Below are 24,563 nucleotides of genomic sequence, written 5' to 3'. Positions count from 1 at the left end.
AAGCACACAAAAGCAAAACCTGCGGCTTTGCAACAATATCGGCCGTAGTGTGTTACTGTTCCCCCGAGGCTCCTTTGGCAATATCAAGAACACACTAAAAGCGTCAGACAAGTGTGCGTCTGTTGTCTTTCTGTGCACTAAAAGCATCGTGTGTGGCACATCAAGCCAAAGCTGCCACGTCTGCGCTGAGCTCTGAACCCGTGACCGGGGTCGTGCATGTGCTTTCTGCAACTGCAGCGACCTATATTGAGGCAGCTTTACATAAAAAAGTTCAGCACTCATAAATATACTATTCTGGTTCATTATCCCAGCATACCTGTGCAATTAGGCATGATTTGAGCCGCCTGTTTTTTGTTTGTTTTTTTTAATTTGCTAAGGAGACTGTGGAGAAAGCTTAAATAAAATTTTATCAACCCATAACATTTACAAGCAGTGGAGGCATAGTTGGGGAAAAGGCTCATTAACAAAAGCCCTGTGATATACAGTAAGTGAGTAGAAGGACTCTTAAAGGAAATATAAGTAGAATCATTTAATCCTCCAAATAAAAGAATAAATTATGGAGTTATTATTTTTCTTCTTCTTCTCTAATTTCATTCAAATGTAATGCAGGCCATCATCCTGTGCCAGCACTGTGTGACAAACGCATCAAGTAAGGTATTAAAAATGATTCACCTCAGTTCTCACGGCCTGTTCAAACCTTCAGCTCCTTCAAAACAGAATACAAATAATGTTTACACACAACTCGGAATTATGACTGTAGAGCCCTGTGTGCTATATTATGCTAGAATAACTAATGGAGTAACCCTTGACTTGGTTGTTGCACCACACACACACGCACGGCCACTTTATCTTCTGCAGTCTCATTGTGTTGATTGAATAGTGGTCCTTTCTTCTTTATACCGCTTTCTTCATTTCCACGTCTAATGAGTTGTTTTTGCTAAGGATGTTTTTCGCAGTTCACCAGAGCAGGGGATGATTAGCTCAGATATAATCACTCTATCTCGGATTATATCTATATATATATTTCTGCTTAGTGGCACAATAACCTCACCAGTTCCACTTTGCTACTCTCTCACTCCCTTTTTGCCGTTTCTGTTGTTTCATGCCGTTGCATGTAAGAAGGCTCGCCTGTGGAAACACACTGGGAGTGGCCGTTCCCAGTCATTGAGAACATACGGCTACTAATTTAGAAGAAGGAAACAAGAAAAAAAAAGCTGCATATCAGAAAACTCCTGTACCATCCCTGATTTGTCTTAGAATCACACCATAATTAGAGACCATTTTCTTTCTCATTTAAACCTCTGTAATTCCTAATCCATTGTAATGTGGCCATTACTGGCTCATTTTTTACACTTGCTAAAGTCATTAGTCATTGCTAATTACCATATCGAAAAGAGGAGGCCAGCCAGGGGAATTCTAATGAGAGTTTAGCGCTATAGCAGATTCCCGGGGAACTGTGGGTGGAGATCGCGTAGGAAACGTCAAAGCCAGAGATCCGGTCTGCCGTGTGTAGCTTTTTAAGATGATTTTTTTTCTGACAAGAGAGTTTAACATCTGCTTTCCAAAGGTAAATACTGTACGTGAGGTCACAGCCCAGTCCTCTTCCAACCACTGCAAGCCAAACCTGAGGGACCCCATCACTGTAAGCAAGAAGCTGATTTAGGGAATGCTAAACTTGGGTAGGTGTCGGGTGGTGAGTCCTGGTGGCCGAGGGGGCTTTAAGAAGCTGTGTAATCAGTGTTCCCGCAGACCTGGTGCAGTTCTTGATTGCATGACATGTTTTCTCTCCATCACTATGAAGCTGAAGCAAAACGCTCCAGGAAAGACTTTAGAAAAATACACAAACAGAACGAAAGGCTCATTTGGATTTGATACTGAATTTAACAACACCAATGAGACCTGTTTCCTTTTTCTGCTCCTAAAATACTTATTATATTATTTGGTTACTGTATTTTTTTATTTTTTTAAATTTAATATTTAAGGTAATAGTGAGAGAAGCCAAAGAAGGTAAATAGATCTTTAAGGTTAAGAGAGTTTGGTAGGTAAGTGTGCGCTATATTTGCTCGATCACATGTCAGTGGCTGGACACTTTGATTGATCGTTTAATCATTTCAGCACTAACGATGTGCATACACACAAGTATTGTATTTCTGCCTGTGCCGCTGCGGTTGAGCCTGTGCTTCTGCTGCTGCTTCCTTTAACATTCATTTTCTTCTCAATACAATAAAAAAAATTAAAGGCGGAGTGAATAATTGATTAATCGTTGCCTTAACATGACTATGAAATTACAGTGCTGCTCGGAAGATTTCCTTTACTGTAATAGGACAGCTTAGTTAATCTTTTACTGAGGCGCCAAGGTTGGCTGCTGTGCAATAATGTATGAGGGGCGGAAAGGAGGCTCAAAGGAAAGCAGTTCAAAAGGAAACAAACAGAGACAAACAGGTCTGTGTTTGCCAGTCACTTTGCTCAAATGGGGAGGACTGCTGCAAGAGGCCCAACACACACCCACTCACACTCTCACACACACACACTGAGGTGCACAAACGACCCTCACATCCACGCATGCACACACACAGCCCTTTTCTCTTCGTCCAAATGGTGACCCCTTTGTTCCCTTGCTCAGACACACACACACTCATGCCAGTAAACCATCCCCGGGAAGGCAGCAAATGCACATGTGGGTCATATGTGTGTTGTGTGTGCACGCACTTCTGTGTGTTTTCGTGCATACTTGAATTTGTCAGCATCAATGCCAAGGTGTAGGGTATTGTTGTCTCGGGCCAAACCCCTGTCACCACCCCTCCCCCCACCCCCCAATCGCATCCCTCTCAGCACATGAAGAGACAGGCAGGCGTGCACAGCGGAGATGGAGGGTGAACGGAGAGGAAAGGGAAAAGAGAGGAAGAGAGGAGGCGAGAGAAAGGAAAACGAAAGGAGAAAAAAAAAGGGCAACTGAGGGGGAAGGATTAGACAGCTGTTTACTGCCATCTCTGGAGGCCAGCAGCAGTCAAAGCTAAGGAGTTTGTCTGCCTCTGGTGGTACTATCCAGTTTACTTTTCATCTTCTATGCCATTTGCCCCCCCCCCCCCCCCACACACACACACACACACACACATTCCTCCTTCGTTTCACTTGTTTCAGCCTAGAATAACAGACTTAACTTCTTCTTTTCACAATAAAATGTGTGCCGTGTAGTTTGAACGCTAACATAAAGGATTGAAAATAACTTATTTCTACAAGGACTCTGAAATTCTTGAACATTATTTTCATCATTTCTGCTCTTTATCTCTATGTTGTCACGAATAATAGGAGATGGCCAGTTTTATAGTGGATCCCGGCAAAGCATAATCTAGAGCTTTCATTTATTTTAAAGAAAACAGCTGATTGGGAACATATTGGTGGAATATTAGATCTTGAATATATTTGTTAGCGGGCTTATTTGAGATTTGTACTTTCTTGTTTTATCAATTAATTTTTTAGACCGTACTGATCTGCCTTTTTAACCTATACAAATAGGAAATAGTAATACATTGCTCGAGATATAACACCTATTTAGTTAGACTTCTGGGATATTGATCTGGTCAGTTAAGTATCAGAGGGGGCTGTTAATCAGTTTAAGCTGCTTTGGCGTTGATGAAATTAACAACAGGTGCACTAGAGGGGCAACAATGAGACAACCCCCAAAACAGGAATGATTTACAGGTGGAGGACACTGACATTTTTCCCCCCTCCTCATCTTTTCTCACTGTTTTTCACTAGTTTTGCATTTAGCTAGTGTCAGTGTCACTACTGAGGTGATACCTGAAGCCCGCAGAGGTAGCATAGTTAGTCACACAATCAATACATGGCATTGCCAGATTCCAGATTTCTTGTGAAAATTCAAAAAGATCTTATAGGAATCATACAGACACTTCAGTAACCATAATGTGATGTATGGATGCTGGCTGGCTGGCTTGCTTCTTGACTAATGTATAAATGACAAAAGGGTTGTTCACTTCTATGAATATCACCTGAAGAACCTTAGCATATTATTGTAGGAGGATTATTTGCAGATGTGCAGAAAGTTATATAACTGTATCTCAATATTTGTGTGTATTGTGTATGTTAAATATATGAGTGTGTTGACATATCTGTAAATCATAAAAATAGGCATCCATCATCGCTTCCATTTTCTCCTGCTTATTTGGTAGCAGCAGTTTGAGCATAAATACCCAGACCTCCCTCTCTTCCACCTCCATTAGCTCTTCTAGGGTGACACTGAGGCATCCGTAAGCTGTACCTAGATATATCCCAAAATTCCCTCACAGTCGGACATGCCTAAAACAGCTCCATGCAAGCACATCAGCCAGCTGCTTTCAATGTGGAGGAACTGCAGCTCTCTATTTTGAGCCCCTCATGAATGACCACATTCCTCACCTTTTCTCAAAGGATAAGCCCAGATACCCTTCAGAGGAAGCTCATTGCTTTCTTGTATCCATAATTCTTTGGGTCACTACCCACACGCTGTGGCCACAAGTGAGGGTAGGAAAATAGATCAGCCGGTAAATGGACAGCTTTGCCTTCATGCTCAGCTTTCTCCCCATCAGGACAGACCGGGATAGCATCACATCTGCATCGCTGCAGACACTGCAGCAATATGTCAGTCTTCCACGCCACTCTTCACCTCATGAATGAGACCCTGACATACTTGAACCTCTTCACTTGAAGGCAGCAACCCTGAGCGAGCAATCCGCCCTTTTCTGCCTGAGAACCATTGCCTCAGGTTGAGAAGGGGGTTATTCTTGTCCCCAACTCACCTAGGTACAAGTGTGTGTGTATATATATATATATATACATTATATATATATATATACATTATATATATATATATATATATATATATATAGAGAGAGAGAGAGAGAGAGAGAGAGAGAGAGAGAGAGAGAGAGAGAGCCCTGCATCACACAACACACACAAGATTTCACTGTGCAGTCAAAGTTTAACCTCACCTACACCCATATGATCTTTGAGCAGTGAGCAAGTCAAAACACACACACACCACACACACACAGACAGCCTCCCGACTGATTTTTCAAAGGCTCTGCAACCGTTCTGTGTTTGCTCTCGGCTCGCTCCATGGCTGCTCTTTCATCATCTGCCCGTCATCTGAAAAGCATCTTAAATGATTACGTTTCGGCTTCTCTCCCTGTCTCTTTTTTTCCCCTCCATACTTAATCTTGCCTTCATGTTCATGCTCCATTTGAGTCGTGGGTACAAAGGTGAATCACGAAAGCCTTTTATTTTTTGTTTCAGATTTGTGTCATTTTCACTGCAGAAGCTCTGCCACCCTGTGCCTCAGTGATTTTTTGGGAGGGGGTCTGATATGTAATGCAACATGATTTTTGCTGCTGCTGTTCAAACTGGGTTCTCTTGAGGTGAAGAGATACAAGGAAACGAACTGCACAGTGCAGGCATTTGAATTTGGCTTTTTTTTTTTATTGGAAGTGCAATTAGAGCAGTGGCTAAGTGTTCTTGTCTGCCTCTTAATCCCCAACAATTAATGTGTATGGCATAAACCATATTGGCGACTTTCTTAAAGTGAGATTAATTTGGCAGGGAGAAAGCTGAGTGGGCCTTTGTGGAGCTGGTTATCTTTCCTTAGCAGACCGGGGTATGATCTCCAAGCCTAGTGAAAAGAGGAATGATACAGTGAGTGTGATGTAATGTGGATCATTTGAATGGTGCGAACATCACCGGGTTCTTTTAGATAGCTCTTCTTGATTGCGTGCAGAATTTTCCATAAAGAGAAAGATGGATGCCACCTATTTATTTCTCCCCCACCTTAATGCAGAATTGGCTCTGTCTGTGAAAGATATGTGTGAACAGCATCTTTGCATACCTATTTTTGACAGACTAACAACATTCTGTCCTTCTCTTTTTAGCTCTCTGTCAGGCCGCATTGTTGGAGGCGTCTGGTGGTTCTTCACTCTCATCATCATCTCATCCTATACTGCGAATCTGGCTGCTTTCCTGACTGTGGAGAGGATGGTGTCTCCTATAGAGAGTGCCGAGGATCTGGCCAAGCAGACAGAGATTGCATATGGAACGCTGGATGCTGGCTCCACCAAAGAATTCTTCAGGGTGAGGAACAAAACCTGGCACACCCGGGGTTTAAACATTTTCATTGTGAGCTAGCGGCATTTGGGAAGTATAAGTTATTTTAAAGTGTTATAAGAGGACAGTAAATGTAGAATCACAAAAACACAGCTGTGGACTCTGCCAGCAATCTAACGGTGAGTAACTACTGACGAAGCAACACAGTATCACGGCAAAACGTGTAACAGACACGCCGGTCCACTGTGTCCATTTCACGCTTTGCCTCTCTAAAACGTGAAATGTACACGCTTACCAGCAGGGGGGGATAATATATTTAAAGGCACAAAGTCGATAGTGACTTCCTGGACATTCCAGGGTCCTTAATCACCAGAAACCATTAAGCTAGGCAGCTAATGTGTACATACATGTAAATGTGTTACTAATGTCTGTTTAAACGCTTTCCTGTGAATTATTTTCACTCCCTGTGCTGGTAGTGCAGCAACGTCTGCGTGTGTGTCCATTTCATGTTTTGGAGAGGCAAAATGTGAAATGGACACGGTGGACCTGCGTCTGTTACACATTTTGCAGTGATATTGGGTTGGATGAAAAGAGCATAAATAGTTAAATTGGGAGTAAAGTCCTGACATTTTTAAGGATTTTAACATTTACCTTTAACACTCTAAAGATAGATAATAAAGTATTTATATACTGACAGTCCCTTTCCCTGTACTTCTATCCCTTTTCTTATTAACATTTCTGGCTGTCAGAGGTCTAAGATTGCCGTGTTTGAGAAGATGTGGTCTTACATGAAGGCGGCCGACCCGTCTGTGTTTGTCAAAACGACAGACGAGGGTGTCATGAGAGTCAGGAAGTCCAAGGGCAAATATGCCTACCTGCTGGAGTCCACTATGAATGAGTACATAGAGCAGAGGAAACCCTGTGACACTATGAAGGTGGGAGGCAACCTGGACTCCAAAGGTTATGGAATTGCCACACCAAAGGGCTCCCATCTCAGGTAAACCTTTGCCACTGCAGTGGTTGGATAAAAGCCTTCATGTGCTTTTATTGGTGCCTGTGCATGAGCGTTACCCCTCACCTGTTTATTTGGAGGTCTGCATTTGCTCATTTATGAACATATTTATGTGCTTAGGTTGATTTTTTTTTGGTGCCATTTCATGCATTCTGAATGCTTTGTGCACGCACTACCAGATTAATTTATAAGTATAAATGCTCTGATCAGATATAGAAGGCATCTCATTATTGTCACGGTCATCCTCCAACTGTTTGCACATATTGCACTGGCATTTATAGCTCGATCCCTCCCATTTTCAATTCTGATCATCTTTATTTGTGTCTGCACATCTACGTACGCAGCTAGATTATTCCCAGCTGACTTGTGAGCACTAGCAGAAGTATAAAGCAGGACGATGAGATCTCTTATCCTCTTTAAGTAGCACTTTGCTTCCTTGATGCCTTCCAATTATATTTCAAACTCTCTTTATATTCTTCAAATCATCCCCCTTAAACACAAACACACACGCAAAAAATAGAAACGTGCCAATCATAAAAATCCGAGCCCCTAAAGCAATTTTACAACTTAAAGAATCCCGTATAGCTGCTTTACCACTTAAGCCAGAGCTCACACCTTGAATGTGAAGTCAGCAGAGTGGAATTTGTATTTTGCGACATTTAATGTGATAATTGACATAATGAAGGATAATTCATCCCGGATTTACTCCTGCCATCGATGTCCAAGAGCAACAGCTGTCATTTCACATTACATTAACACCTTAACCAACTTCCCATTTAAATTTCTCCCGCAACTACAGAGAGAGTGCAGAAGCTGGTGGCATCTGAAGCTTTTAATCTATTTCTAATAGGCCTCATTCATTTTAATGAAAGGAGCCATATGGGAAGATTTTATTCAAACTCGCTGCGGATTCATATGGGTTTCCTCCTTGGTTGACAGCCAGAGGTCAGAATGCTGAGTAGAACTGCTTCTAAAGCCTCGATCAGAAGCTCCTTTTTAAAATTTAATACAAATTAGATTCCGCAAATGAAGTTTAATGCTGCATGAACGATAAGACAAGAGGTTGATATAAATCTGCTTCAGAGTCATGTAGTCGGGATTGGCCCAGACCACAACATAGCAGTGGGACAGAGTGGTGAACAGCTAAGGGTGGCCCCCGTTTGATCTCGCTCTCTTTGTGTTAATTATTTACTTAGCGATGTACCTTATTCCCAAGTTGTCATTGTGGTCACAGATGTCTGATATGGAGTTCCATTAACAGATAACAAACATTTGCGATTGCATGAGTGGTATTAAAGCATGGCAAGTAGAATGACTCACGGATTTTTTTGGTTTTAAGGAGGAAATGTATTCAGCTCATCCGGAATGGGACATGAATGAGTTACCCATGAATTTAAAGAGCTGAGTCCAATCGCACCTGCAATGCATTGATAATGAATCAGTTTGAACGGACGACTGGATATTAGAGAAGCAATAATCTGACTCTTTTTTTCTCATCGTGTTTAAATTTCATAGAGTATCTGTGCAGAACTACAGAACTGATACCCGTTCCAATAGAAGTTCCTAATTAGACATTTATATACTGTCATTCTTTTTAGATTTTTGCATAAGTAGAGATTTCTTTTCTACACAGTAAATGAGACTAATAGCGCTGATAGCGCTAATATTGCATTGCAGGCCTGATTGAAAACAGAACTTTTGAGGAAAAAAAACCTAAAATAACTCTTCATTTTGCAGGAATGTCTTCAGAGATCACTTTCTTGTCAATTGCTCTGACGTTCTGTGTAAATTCTGATCTTCATTTCTGACATATACAATCTTCAGGGTCTGCACCATCCCGCTAACATTCAGTAACCTCCCTGACATCTGCTCACGCTGAACCAACCAAACCATGACTCTCCACAACATCCATGTCCACTTTAATTCTTCTCGTGACTTCTTTCTTTTTTCTCTGAGTCTGCCAGGCTAAGAAAGAATTTAGAGGTTTTACCAGCTCCAAAAAAACTGTCTTCCCTACAGCTGTGTGATGTCCTCCAGGTTGGGGGTAGAGACTCTTCTGTGTTCAGTGATGAGAAAGGCAGGATGCCGACAAACTAAATTGTTCCTGTGCAGAAGAATTGGTGCTGATTTGAGCAAAAAAAAAAAGGCAATCACGTAAAGGCTGTAATCTTTACTTTTATATGCAAATTCTGATTGCAGATTCTGGCATTCTTGTGATTTGTGGATGGATAGTCTTTGTCCTCAACCTTGCAGCTTTAGGAAATACACAGTGACCAGAGAGAGACAGAGCTACCCATGGGGAGGTGCTTTGGGTGATGTGTCTGCAGTTGGTCAGGCAACATCTTTTTCAGCCAGTTAGAGAAATAAAGCTATCGTGAAAGTGATCGTAGCAGTTAAAACCGTCGAAGCTTCTGCTGGAATTTGTTTCTGCTGTTATTTATAAATTAATCAGTATCAGCTTCTATTCACAAGAATGCTGTTATGGCTTGAATATTGATAGGTTAGTTGCCATAGCAATTTGTATGCTGGTGCAGCTGAAAGGAAATTACCATCTGTAGTCAGACTTCCGCATCCAAAAGCATCTCCATTTATAGTGTTTGCTCTGCCTCTCTCTGAGGCAAGCCCCTCCTTGGTAAAACCCACTGTATTGGCACTCAGTGTTTAAGCCCCATTGCAGGTATGTGACTAACACGTGCATCCTAAAGCCAGCGCTCCTGCTTAACACCAGTAGCCAAACGCAGGAGTGCTTCCAATTCTAAGTCAGCATTTCATTATCACCACCACCACCACCACCATACGACCAATCTCTTTATATCTGTCCCATAGAGTGTCTCCTAATGGTTATCGTTTTATATTATTTTCAAGAAACCCAGTAAACCTGGCAGTGTTAAAACTGAACGAGCAGGGCCTCTTGGACAAATTGAAAAACAAGTGGTGGTACGACAAGGGAGAGTGCGGCAGCGGGGGCGGGGACTCCAAGGTCAGAGCCAGTTTGATAAACCCTGCGGGTAAACCCACCACCACTGAGAGTGGGAGGTGGGGTGGGAAGTGGGGGAAGGGGAACAGAGGGGTAACTGGCAGGCCTGCGCTGCACCACCACTCCAGCAACACTTAATCTCTCTGTGTGGTGTGGGGAAGAGCAAAGGGAAAGGACTGAGGGGGGTGATTGCTTGGCCGGCAGGGGATGAATTTGAAATGCATAGAGAGGGGAATTTTTGCATCATGTCTCCCTGCTCAAACAAAATAGCACTGATTTAAAATTGATCAGTGCTAATTAAAACGGCAAAGTTCTTTGTGTTGTGGCTCCCACGCATCCATTCTGGGACTATAAGTTTAGCTGTACAACATGGTTGATTTCGAATAGGAAAAGATCAAATTAAGAAAGCCTTGTGGCATAAGTGAGTGCAAGCAGTATGCCGGTTACCCCAAGTGATATAGTAATACACATCTACTGCCTTAGGGAGCAAACTAACCGAGCTAGATGGAGTATTAATTCATATCACTTTGATTGATGTTTCTAATGATGTTTCTGCAATATATTTGTGTGCACGTGGGTGTGGTTTGTGTGACATTTTTCTTTTGTTTTGTTTTTTTGACAACAAGCAAATCCAGGCATGTGTATCTATTTGCTGCTCTTTATGTCTCTGAATTAATAACATAAAATAACATGGTATAATATGTTATTTATGTTATTCCCTTATGGTTGGAAGAATCCCAGTAAACCTAGCGGTGTTGAAGCTCAATGAGCAAGCCGTCTTAGACAAACTGAAAAACAAATGGTGGTACGATAAAGGGGAGTGTGGCAGCAAGGACTCCGGAAGAAAGGTTAGTCTCCAACCCGAACCTGGCACCTCACAGCACCTCGCAGCACAACCCTCCTTTAATACTAGACCAGCCCAAAGTGTGCTGCACTTAGCAGCACTCCCCATGTGGCTCTGGCAGCTCTACTGTATTGGCCCAAATATAAGATGATGATTAAGGATAACTCTCACCTGTTTATGGTTGAAAAATGCATTAAAATAGACAAACAAAATTTTCTTATCAATGTTTTTCCATGTATCATTACCTTTAAAGAAGAATATAATAAATGTCAGTTCAGCCTGAAAGAATTGTTATTGCAATCTCTCTACAGAAACAAAATATTTGGATTTAATTACCTTAATTTTGAATTAATAGGAAACCAATAAAAATGCACAAATCAAAGTGAATGAAAGCCACTTTTTCTAAAGTTTATCTACTTCAGCTTTCACTCTGGAGAATGAATTCTAAACACTTTGCTACTATGTAAGTACACAGCGAAGAGATTGTTACATCTGTCCATCCATTCATTTTCTTCCAGCTAAACTGTTACATTTGTAGTTTAATAATATCTAACAATGTCTTTATGGGCTGTCCGTGATCAAAAGTGGCACCACTTGACCGCCTGTCCAATCCACTTCTACTGTAACATTAACATTAACCTTTGCCAGCAAAGAAAGATTGTACTATTTAAACTAAGCCTGTGCACATATATGAATGGCAAGGAAATGGCATGGTAATTTTAATGTCACAAAAGGGTCATAAAGTCTGCAGTGTGAGTCATTAGCATCGGTTCACAGCATTATCTATTAGACTTTTGCTCCACTTGCTCCACAAAAACATGACGTAAATGTTAATGTAAAGGTGTATCCAGGACAACAAGATGACTTCATTTTATGTGCATTAACTGATCAGATCTTTTTTAGACCATATGAAAATTCATTAGCTACACCATACAGACAAAAGTACTGGGCCACCATGAGCTGGAAACCCATACCATGAAGCTCCTGGCACACAGCGTTTGTGCTGATGTTAATGCTGCAGTTAAATAACTGCAGCATTACAGTTACATTACAGTTATGGATCTAGGAGGGATAAGATTTCATGAATGGACTTAGCCATGCAGTACCACACTGCATGGCTAGGTACTTGATTTTATACACCTGTTGCAAAGGTACTGAGAACAGGTGATTTCAAAGATTAAGAGGTGTGGCCCAATACTTTTGCAAATATTTTATGAATTCCTGTTTGGACTAGTTTTACAACAGTCATCAATTTATGATAATTATACTGACAGCTCCCCAGACTGCCATCAGAGACCACCTTGTGGTCTTGCTACTAAGTTTACTGGATTGATCAAAAGTTTTGTTTATTGCATAAAACACATTTGATTACCAAGGGAGAAATGAGCTTATTTTTGTTTGTTTCAAAATGTACATATTTTCACTTTGAAACAGGCCGGCTGGGGTGTTGATCAATACTAGTAGATATATGCCGAGGGATAATTTCAATCTCGCTTTCTCAGCAACACCAAAGCAAATGAACTCAATGCAGCTTACTGTGCAAGTGCATCGACAGTTCCATTATTCAAAGAAAAAAAAATCTGCTGTTTTGATTACGAAAAGTAAATCTTCAAATGTGAAATGACCCCCCCCCACCACCACTTTGAAAAATGTACTTACCAGAAATACTGTCTTATAATTGGGCCAGTACTCTGGTGGTACTCTGCTGTTTATTTCTTCCTTCTGATGAGATTGTGTTGTCAGAGATTTATTGTTCGTTCCCAGTGTGTAAATAAACAATGTGTGGTGGATTAGCAAGGACTGTTAAAATTAATTGTTAAACATTTGGATCTGGGTAGAAGGAATCCTTATAAAACGGTTTGTCCAATCCTGCAAACAAATGTACACACACAAAGTGTTAGGATAACATTATATTTGTGCAGTAGATCAAATATGAATTACTCAAGCAGGCTTTTTGAACATAAATCTTTTTTGTCGAAAGGAATGAGAAACACAAAAGGGCATGAAGTGAGAAAGATGAAACATGAGCTATTGGCCCTTGCCTTTATATATTAGCCTTTATAATAATCCTGGCATAACGCTTTTAATTTAAGGTATGCATATATGGATGCCATGTCAATTCATATTAACCCGGAGTTGTATCAAGTCTCCCCACTGCTCTTGCATGCATTAGAATTTTGTTATCTACTGTAAAAAAAAAAAAGGAGTTTCTCCCGACAGAAAAGCTTTAGCGCATTACTTCAGATACCTCTTTATGTACCTCTATGTGGCCCACTGAACTCTCCCATTGCTTGTACCGACAGTTCTATTGGTAGTTTATGCAGAAGTGTCAAACTATGTGCCATGAAGAGCTCAGTCTACAAGGAGCATGTTACAAACAAAATCACAGTAGTTGCAAGGAGTTACATTTGAGGTTAGGCTTTCTGTAGAGTTCAGAGTGGAGCTGAAGCCTATCCCAGCCATAAACTGTATATAAACAATAGTGTGTTCAAGAAAAGTAAAGTAATTGCAGAAAAGCCATAAACCTGCATTCCCCCCAGCAGGAGACGTCTCCTCTGGTTGAAAACAGACCTTAGTAAAAACTGTTCTGATGGAATTATAGGTTCAGTCGATAGTTTGAAGTCATATTAAATACACCATTGTGATCCATTCGTTTTCTTAGATGCTTATATGCTAGTCATCGTCCAGGTGAATGATCAATCAGGGTATGCTACCTTTTTGTTGCAAGCCTATGTTCATCCAGTTCCTCTGTCAAATCCCCACCTCACTTGTACATTTGGTTTCAAAGACATAGCAAAAGTGGCAAACTTAAAGAGTCACAGTGGGACTTTGCTAAGCACTGGGTGCATTCATAGTGACATACAATTTTTATATCCAGTTTGACATTGGGTCAGGGACAGGGTTAAGATTCAACAGGTTGCTGGTGTCTCACAGACAGAGACTGCAATTACTCTAACAACAAGGCACCCTGAAAACCCCCCACACACAATCAAACCCAGATGTGAGATGACAGCCACTGAACCACCTTGCCACCATACATATAACAGACTAATTAAAAGCCTTTATTGTAATATATGCACATATGTACTTAAATTAAGTGATCAAGTTTTTTTGCTTGATCGAATTCAGTGATTAGTTTGATGCTGCTCTCAGATCTGTATGCTAACAATGTAGCAAGAGCTAACAGCAGTTAAGCTAGCACTCTCTTTCCAAAGCTAACAATCCTAGTAGCACCCAGAGGGATTTCAAACTAACCACATCATACTTTATTTGTTTTCTGTGGCCACAAAATAACCTGGAATGGTCCAGTGTTAATTATTTAGCATTATCTCTATACAGCATACTTGTAGTACTTATTCAGCTTTTTATTTCACTACACTGTAATCGTCTTCTTGAAAAACTCAGACTTTAACTACCCTCTGCGAGCATATTTATAATGTAGAGTGGTAAAACACTTTAGCTAGTCATTAGGGTTTGTTTGGTTTTTTTTTTTGGGGGGGGGGGGGGGGGTATGTATATATGTATTACTGTAAGTGAGTAAGTGGTAAAATTTTCTTCCAGTTTTAATATAACAAAACTAATAAATTGGAAGACTTTCAAATTCAGCTGACTGAACACAAATTCAAGATTTAGTCTAGTGTGTTTGGGGAATAAAACAGCAGATTCAGTCCTCCGTAGCACATAGTTTGGCACACGTCACCTGTTATAGAGTATATCTACATATTTGGACAGACTTTAAACTCAGTTTTGCACTTTGGTTTAAAGTCAGTTTATCTGAGCAAACAAATTGATGCCTCAGTTTTATTTAGTTGCTAAAAACCACTCAACTTTCCATGTGTCTATTTGAGTGATATAAAAACATTCCCCACATAATTTCATGAAAAAGAATATTTAATATACAGAAAATATCAGTTTGGTAGGTTCACTAATTCAAGCCTTAATAATTAATGTCCTCTGTATATCATCAGCAGACACAGATGTAACGTTAGGGGCACTTGCAGCAGAGATAAACAAACCATAATATGAAATAATGTCAAACTAAAAACTTGTTTGTGCTGTTGTCACATGAATGCATGTGTTATGGGGCGTGTTTGTGTGTTTATCTATACCCATTTCCTCACAACAAAAAGTTATCATTTAAAAAGAAAACTATAATTTGTATGTTTTTGACTTCACATTGTGTAAAATGTAAGTCAGTGTTAAATGCTATCTGGGGCCTGCCACACAAAGCGAGTCGCACATAGTCATGCACGCACTATCTTTATTCTGATTGAAAATTTGGGGTCAGATGCTGGAACATGACTTAATACGGTCTGGTGTTTACGCGAGGATGCACGTGCACTTAATCAGAGCGGAGTGACATGCAGAAGAAATGAAAATGTCACACATGCCTCAGTGGCTATCTTATTGTAGCACACGATTGATCAGCTACCCGCTGCGTCCCCACTCTTGGTTCTCGTGCATTTACGTCATAACAGAGAACGTGTGCAGGAAAAGAAAACGAGAAAGTGAACATTACGTGATGAAATTCTTCTTCATGAGTGGTTTGTGAAGAGGCGTAATCAGTTCCACCTGCTTATTCTAAGCTTTTTCTTTATTCAGATTTTTCCTTAATAGAATCAGAATATTAGCCTCCATATAAAGAAAGCCTCTAATATGGTTAACATTAGTTAAAAGTTAAATTCGGTCCAGTAAACAGTGGATAAACAGCAAAGTTTTGTTACAGAGCACATGCAAGAGGTGGGATTTCACGCAAACAGCCACTTACAATTTAATAAAAGTGTGAAATTTGACTTGACGTTCGCACAAAGTGGCAGGAAGTGAATTAGAGATACACGGCACTTGAAGGCAGGTAGAGTATGAAATACTATAAAAAGAATATACACTTGTGTAGGGTTATTAAACAGGGTTCAATATCATTGCTGACATTTTAATGTGCTATGTAAGTCTGTTTTGGGAAATAATAATTTTGCCTTCCTCTCTCATGAAGACAACAATAAATCCCAACTTAGTCTAAGACAGAGCATAATCTCAAAGTGTTTTATTATGATGTCTCTGTAAAGTTTGATTTCTTTTTTTTAACTTAAGGCTTTTTTCAGTTTGTCTGCTGTATATGATAGTGTCATCAGATGTTACAGTTTAGCCTCAAATGTTCTGTTCCTGTAGCGACAGAATAAGTAAGTTATGTAAATCTAAGCAGTCACTAAAAGCTCATCATTGTAGTTAACTTGCAACGGCAGATTTTGTTTGTGGCTTTTGGAAGTACTGGCTTTGAGAGAAGACTAGCTGCACTACAAATTATTCATGATATCCTTTTTATAGGGACAGGTGATAAAATGAGCCAAATGTTGAGGGAGCGTTCCTAAGCCCGATTCATGCTTAAGGATGTTTTGATGAATCATAGGAGCCTGCAGTGGGCATCAGTCTGTGCCAACATAAATTCACTCGGGCCTTTTGACTGGAACACCATTCTCTAACTTTGACTCATCGTACCTTCAAACTGCCTTTTGAGTCCTACCTTCGCATGCCGAACATTTTTTTTTTTTGTAGTACCTCCCGTTTGTAAGGGCTTCTGTTTTGTAACCGCGCACACAACGATCTTTCAAATATTTATGAGTTAACTTTCTCAGAAAAGCAAAGTCACTGAACCAGTTTCACAGAATAACTCTGTGCCCTTTGCACTTATCGTTTTAACACTTGCAGTATTTACTGCTGCTGCTTGTATCATATAAGAAGATCCCCCCTCCCCTCTTAGGTCTCCTCCCCAAGTTCACCAAGATAAGAAAGCCAAAGTTAGATCCAAAGTTAAAAACTGCTTTGTGAGCCAGGCCTCTGAAATATATTGTTATCCCTGCTATTTTCTTGTTGTGTGGTTATGTGTGTCTTAGCTTGTCGACTTTTATGTTAACTTGTCTTCATGTGCCTTAATAGTTGAGGCGTTTTCTTTACAATGTGGGTTTCTACTGGTTTGGATTAGTGTGGGTTAAACAGTACTGTGCAAAAAAATCTCGAGCCACCCTCATTTCTTAACATTTTATTTCCAAGAAACAAGATTATTGTTCAGACTTCCTGGCCAATGGTTCTTCAGGCTTTTTTGTTCCTTTCTTTCACTCATTTTCAATCTATTCCTAGTTCCTGAAGCTGCTGAACAGTGATCTATGAATGATTCAAGCATAAAAAGACACCAAAGTCCAGGGTTGAACCAATGTTTTGTCTACATATAACGGTCAGCTTATCAAAGAACTACTTTAGCCAAAACACATAATTTGTTTCCAATTCTTTACCTGAATCTACAAAAAATGTCAAATATAACACAGTTTGACAGGCAAAATTTTTTAAAAGTGATTCTCAAAACCTTGGAATATCTCGACATGCAGAAAAGAAAAGTAGATTATATTCCACTGTGCAATGTCATCTTTTTTTTTCTTTTAGCATGATAATGATACCAAACACACTGCAAATGTAATATATATAGTATTTCAACGTGTGGTTCCACAAGTTTCAATAAATTATTGCACAATTTGTTCAGTTTTACTAAGAATATTGTAAAGAAGTCAGCGGTGGCTCAATATTTTTGTCTATAGTTGTCATTTTGCTGTACATGTACTCCATTTGAGTCGTTTCACTTATGATTTCTGTCTGTGAAACTAGTTTATAGCTAAATTTGTCTGTGTGTATGTGAGAGAGCGAGAGAGAGAGAAAGAGTCCAATTATATGTCATATACTGCTGCCGCTATTGCCTCCTCACGACTTCTCTCCGCCCTCCTTCCCCCAGGACAAGACCAGCGCTCTGAGCCTCAGCAATGTGGCGGGAGTCTTCTACATCCTGATTGGAGGCCTGGGCCTGGCCATGCTGGTGGCACTGGTGGAGTTCTGCTACAAGTCCAGGACCGAGTCGCGCCGAATGAAGGTGTCCACCGCGCGAGCTGCTGCTGCCTCAGCCGCTCAGGCCTTTCACTGCTCAGCCTTAGACAGTGGTGCTAGCGCCCCCTACACAGAGCTGCAGAGCTACGGCCTGTACGCCAACAACACTGTTAAGATATAAGGGCAGAGCACAGCCACGGGGTAGGAAACGCTGTGATCAAGCCATGATGATGATGATGATGATGATGATGACATCTGCCTCCACACCCCCTCCCCGCCCATCTAACCGTGATCACAGTAGGGCCTCCCACGGCTTCCAGTGCAAACGCTCTCCTGTACTTCTCTCTACCTCTGCCGCTCCCTCGCTCAGTCTTTATGTCACTGATCTCCTGCAGTGTTGTTCAATCACTTGATTCCAAAATTGCCCTTATGCCTGTTTCGTCACGTTCGAGAAGTAAGTTTTCAGAGCAGTTGCTTAGAGTTTCATGTGTTAATGTGGCAGGATTGTTAGCATGTAGCATTTTTTTAATGTAGTTAGTTTTTGCCTTTGAATTTACATGTAGATGGATTATTTGTCACTATATGTTGTTCTCTAACTAATATTTCCTTCTTGACTGTGTGGTTAAGTACACATGTTGCTTTTCGATGTCACACTGCACAATGTTCCTCACAGGCCTTTTGTTAAAACCCATTACTTAACCCATTACAATAATCTACCACAGCACAGGTATAAAGGCAATTTGAATCACAGTGGTACATCTATCTACTTCTGTCCCTCTGAGCAATTCTCTGCCCTACTCCTTCTTCTCTTTTTGCTGACTGTCTCGCTAATGCAGGCCCCATTGTGGTGAACATCGTTTATATGTATACCATAAGGCAGACGTCGTGCGGCTCGCATGTCTTCCATCACTGCTTTGACCTCGAAAAGTCTTAACTCAAACTGCTGTTATGTTCACAGATCTAAAATGTAGAACTTGTTACTTTATACTTTACTGGTAGATGTGAGGTTTGGTCTTCAGCAGCTGTTAGTTATCAGCTTCGTGGATCAATTTACAACAAACAGCCTCTGATTTATTCTTCCAGCTTCAAAGCCCCCCCAGGGGGGCGCACTGATATCGTTTTCATGTAAACAAAAAAAAAAGGCAGGCTGAATGCGAGGAGTGATCGTCTACATGAAATCTCTTATGTTTTAATCAGCCCACAAAGGGGCCACCTGATCAGTATGCTGAAGAGAATGGTGAGGAGCCTATTAGTCCAGCGGTGCCTTTATGCTGTTTGACTTGAAAGAAACAACAACACCGTTCCAATTAGAGGCCGGTATAATTCTCCAATCCCCGTGCAGCACTTACTGGTTGCTCCAGATCGCACTGGCTTTGCCCGATTTAATCAGCTATAGAATGCGGACAGATAGCGAAGTGGCACGCATGGGCACGTGCACGCACACACACAAGCATCACACATCATTAAGTCAGCATTCGAGCCCAGTGGCTTTTATTGCACTAGACTGGAGAATGAAGCTAGTAAACCAATGAGTGAAGCCTCAGCTCCCTTCTCTCTGCCCTCCCTTCACTCGGCTCCTCCTGCTACAAATTGGTACATTTGATGCACAATGTCTGGTACCCCAATTTTAACACCGGCAAATATAACTGATAAGGAATGTTTAACAGTTTACTTGCTCCAGATTTTTTGGGTGTGCCTAACATTCAAAAAGGAACATAGGTACATGCAGCAGACTCTTTTGTGCGTGTATTAACGTAAAAAAAAAAAAGACTTCTCTGCAGACATTATCTGTGTGCTGCTAGCTCAAACTGTTGCATTCACCGTTTTGATTACAAGATATCGCATGTGTGCACAAATACACCAAAATCTGATCTGTGGGCTAATTGCGATGTTTTTGCTTCCAACAGCAATCCATCAACGACGCCATGCACTGCTCCACCCTGACCAGGATGAGTGGCAACGGGAGCGGCGGAGAGAACGGACGAATCCTCACCCACGACTTCCCCAAGACCGTTCAGACACTGCCCTGCATGAGCCACACCGCCAGCATGGGACTGGGTGCCTCCGGCATGTGATCATCATATTACTGTGCTGGCGGCGAGGGGATAGGCAGGGTGGGGCAGAAGAAGAAGAGCATAGGACTCTAATAACCTCAAAAAAAACATAACAAAACCCATGGCTGTCCGGTTTGACCCATCTATTCTCCCGGCTTTCCCAACTTGAACAAAAACTTACTGCCAAAACGGACTCTTAAAAACCGCTCCTCGCAAATGATGAACAGAGAATCGCAACTTTTTTTTCTTTTTTTTAGTAAGTGGGTGTTTGAAAAATAGATATCGAAAAAAAGAAGGGAAACGTGCTGCAATAAAGAAGTCGTCAACTGGGCGTGTTTTTGGACTTTTTTTTTTTTTTACCGTGTTCATTTATGTGGAAAAAAAAAAAGAGTTTTATTCTTCAGTGTGACGCCTGCGCTGTGCCATTTCGATGGAGCTGTTGACGTTAGTCTGCTTGTGCAATATCTTCACCTCCACTGCTGACCTTGTACTACCTAGATGCTTTCCGATGGCTGATGGATCATGTCTTTGCACAGATGTGGCAGAGGAGGACAAACACTTGTGACTGCTACGATGATATGATGTTGTTTTCGGGATGTCCCCACCTTCCTTCACTTTTACATTTATACTCCATTTTTGAAGGACTAAGTGCTCAGAGTAGCATAGCCAATTTTTGTGAGATAGTGGTTTACGCTAGATTGATAGCGCAGATTAGTTCGTCTCACGTATTTTTGATTTGACTTGTGTTTCGATGCCGGTTAATGATGTTCAAATCAGAAGTTGTCCAGGCTACGACAAACAAGCATTGCTGCTAGACGTCATTGAGCACATCATGCCTTGTCTTAGTGCCACATGACCATTCAAATGCGGAACATTGTACACAGATTGAGTTTGAGTACTTACATCGATCATCAAAGCAGTCATTGGGCACATTCATAAATGCTCACCTCAACCTACGTGAAAAAGAGAATGGAGATGACACAATGACACATTATCCTGTATGTACAATACTGAGTGACCTTAAACTGTATTCTGCTGTTGTGACATTTATAGCATAATCACTGATACACTGGACAGTCTTTTTGAAGACAAATTTAGAGTTTATCTACAGTTGTTGCAGCATTGATATGTTTTGTTCAGTACTGAGTGAAAAAGCCAGAAAGCCGGCTTCCTCGCTGTTGCTAGCTAGCACAGCAAGGAGGGGGTGCGATTGATACACTCGATGTGACTGACAGATTTGGAGTTAGTATTGCTATTGGAAGTCAAGGTTATGGTGATCACTGCGCTACTTGGCTCTCCCGAGTTCTCCCTTTCAGATCACATCAAGTATCAAGGAATCAGAGTGACAGGCCTGGGACATTAGAGGGCAGATGTGACAAAGGGCAGACATCCTAGGTTTGGCATTTAGGCCCTAAAGTAAGATTCCATACCAGAGCATTTCAGTACATTTAACATAAAACGACCGTCGGTGATGCACTTTGTATTTCTTGGGCCCATTTTGTCACACACCATGGTAATTTATATTCTTATGCATAAGTGGCCAACGGCAGAAAACAAACCTTTAGCTAATTCTGTGATTTAAAACGGAAAGATGATGTAACAGGAGGGAAAACGAGAAACACTGGCATGATTCTATAATTTTATTTTTTTCGTTTATTGACAATAATTCCAGAGATGCGACGATACCAACAATTTTCACTTTTGTTTTTTTTTTTCATTAGAACAATTTGAGTGTTTTGCTGCTGTCTGCACTAGTTTACTTGTTTTTTTATAGCCAGGAGAAATGTGTTGTCACATATTTCAGTATGAAGATGTTTTAATCAAAACGCGATGACAGTGTTGACCCCCGTCGCTCTCACAAGGCTCTGATCATCAATAAATCACAACGGGCCGAAACAGCTTTTGCTTAAATCCCATCTGACCTCAAACCAACATTTTACACACAAGTAAGATATTCATGAATATTCTCATGACAGTAGCAATTATAATAACAGCGCACATTTGTTTTCATGTATGAAAATAGTTTTCATATATGCAAACCAATGAATTGCCTCCAACCATGTACCAACAAATGACAGTCAGCTGTAATTTTTTTCCACAAAGTGCATCACATATTAAAACCTAATTTATATGTATTTTTTAAAGGTTTATTAGGAAATAATCCTTAAAGCAGTACATTCATTAATAATGTGGCTTTCCCACTTATCCAGTAACTACGGGGAATCACGTGTCCTTTTTTAAGCTTTCACCACAGACAGTAATATTTCAATTTTATTTTTTTAAACAACTTCTACACTTTTTCTATGATAGCCCTCTCTGCATTTTCTTTACATAGAAATAGATAGAAATAATTGGTAGCACTATGCTGACTGCAAATAGCGGGAGGACCTGTTATTTTAGAAAAACTGAGAACATACACATGGTGATAAGAAATGTATTGGATGTTACGCTCTTATCATAAATGCACAAAAGCATATAAGTAGATAGGGTCCAGTGCTTTAGCTTTTTCCTTTTTTTCCTCCCCAGGCTTGCACATTTTGCGACAAATGCATCATGCCTCGATCATCCTTAGGAATTTTGTGTTTTGCCAGCCTCTCTGAAGCATTCAGTCCCAGTTTCTGGGTATTATTGCAGAAAAGGTGCAGGATAAAGTGAAGGAAATATGCAGTATTCTGGTTTGTTGTATCGAAATGAAATTTCAGCAGGGTCAGGTGACTCACTGATATTTTTTTAGGCAGTATCAGAGCAATAAGTTACAGTATCAGACTTTGACTAGTTCATTTTTGTTTTGAAAGATTGATAATCATAGCTGGTTTTGTTCTTTTCATTGGATTTGTCAACAATAATTTAAAAAAATATATATATATATATATATATTAGGGGTGCAACGATACACAAAATTCACGGTTCGGTTCGGTTCGATACTTTGGTGTCACGGTTCGATATTTTTTCGATACAAAAAATGTTCATGCATTTTTAATTTGTCATTTATTAAAATTATAAATATATATTTTAACTCAAAAGTACAGTTTTTAAATTTAACCCTAACCCTTGTGCGTGTTTTTTATTTTGACAGCGAATGCGCACCTGCGGACCACTTATGTGCAGCCCTGGTTATTTAGCTCGTCATATTGCAGCCACAGAAATTCTTTTGTCCATGAAACCATAAAGCTGCACTTTCTTTTTGCCTTATAGTCTGATTTGTCATAACTTCTCCGTTTTGTGGTAAGCTTTTCTTTGGCTGTCACTTCTTCACCCTGACCTGTCTTATTTGGCTCAGCAGAACTGAAATGCTTTTACACACTCACTCACATAAGCTCAGCGATTCTCTGCGCGATCAACCTCTCACATGTTTAAGCTTGCTGCGTCATGTTTGCATAGTAAGCTAACGATTAATAAGACGATGTCAGAGGAATTGGTGCACAAATTATCATCACTCACAGATCAGTGCTGTCGCTCTCTATACACAGTTCGCACGATTGCAAAGTGAAAGCAAAAAAACAAGCGCAAATTCAAACGCGACTTCAATATGTCACATATTGACAGTGGCTCACCGATGCCAATGACATAATTACCCAGCTACATTTCTGAAAGAATGCAAAAGCATTGACATATATTTTTCCTACAATAGCCCGACGGGCAGGGAAGAGATAGATTTTGGTAGCCCGACTGAAAAAATCGCTAGCTCCGGGACGTCGGGCTAGCGATATTGCAAGCCCTGTATCTGATTGAGGAATCACTCATCTTTGGAAAAGAGAGTTTATTACAGAGAAATGGCTCTTTCCAAAATAAAAGCTATACTATCCGCTTCTTCTGGGCTATATTCTCAGCAGCATAAGGAGAATCATGTGCTAACAGCTGTCTAAATGACTCGGCTAAAGTTAGTAGCATGCTTGCTTTTTTTTGTCTGCTTCCACTTGTCTTTGCACTAGGATGATGTCGGCATAAATGTGCAGTCATATTCGTCGTGTTCCCACTAGTGCTTTCAGGTTAATCTCGTTGAAATGACCTTAACGCCACAACACGGCAAATCTCCGTTAACGAGCTACCGCCGATAGCTCCGTGCATGGGGCTAGACGGCCAACACGTTAACGAGCTAACTGCGCTAACACACTAGCTCCCACCCATGTAATTGAGCATTGCGTAGCACATCCAACATACTGTTTTACTTTAGTCCATGACTCGCTTACCTTCAGGGTCATACGTCACATGAAAACCAAAATAATTCCAAACGCCAGATCTGAATGAGGGTGGGGGAGGTGCCCTGCCCTCTTCCTTCTGACAATGCTGTCTGTGTTGAGCGCTCAGTGGATCTGCGCTCGACAGTGCAGCCTAGGCGGAGTAGTCGAACGCAGATTCACTGAGCGCTCAACACAGACAGCATCGTCAGAAGGAAAATTGATAAAATAAATTACAAATGTTGTATTGTTCGATACATATGCGTACCGAACCGAAAGCACTGTATCGAACGGTTCAATATCGATACGAATATCGTTGCACCCCTAATATATATATATATATATATATATATATATATATATATATATATATATATATATATACTATTGCCAAACTGATTGTTTAAATGGAGTAGTCGTACAGCTGAAAAATGTGCCAGGAGAGAAATCACTAACAGTTTTTTTTTCATAACACATCAGAGCCTGGAGCTATGTAAAGGATGCATTATGTGCCTTCAGCCAGCATGAACATCTTTTCCTC

General features: G+C 40.6%; 1 protein-coding gene across 6 annotated transcripts in view; it reads left to right on the top strand.

Moving 5' to 3' along the window:
* gria1a (glutamate receptor, ionotropic, AMPA 1a) overlaps positions 1-22,665 on the top strand; it is a 75,987-nt gene extending 53,322 nt beyond the window's left edge. Inside the window, exons 12-16 of one of the 6 annotated variants that reach the window (XR_003274165.1) lie at positions 5,922-6,120; positions 6,843-7,090; positions 9,971-10,085; positions 17,702-18,244; positions 19,698-19,760. Coding sequence is in view for 4 of the 6 variants with exons in the window: in XM_026188877.1 (XP_026044662.1) it covers positions 5,922-6,120; positions 6,843-7,090; positions 10,816-10,930; positions 17,702-17,836; positions 19,698-19,865 (865 nt within the window). In the remaining 2 variants the exon portion in view is untranslated. Of the gene's footprint in view, positions 1-5,921; positions 6,121-6,842; positions 7,091-9,970; positions 10,086-10,815; positions 10,931-17,701; positions 18,245-19,697 lie in introns of those variants that run through there. The other 5 variants (XR_003274166.1, XM_026188877.1, XM_026188844.1 and 2 more) reach the window with 5 other exon arrangements.
* The last annotated feature ends 1,898 nt before the right edge of the window (positions 22,666-24,563 follow it).

This window comes from Astatotilapia calliptera, chromosome 2 (genome assembly GCF_900246225.1).
Source record: "Astatotilapia calliptera chromosome 2, fAstCal1.2, whole genome shotgun sequence".
Classification (NCBI taxonomy): Eukaryota; Metazoa; Chordata; class Actinopteri; order Cichliformes; family Cichlidae; genus Astatotilapia; species Astatotilapia calliptera.
Note: the sequence above shows the minus strand (reverse complement) of the source record. Positions and strands in the feature narration are given on the sequence as shown.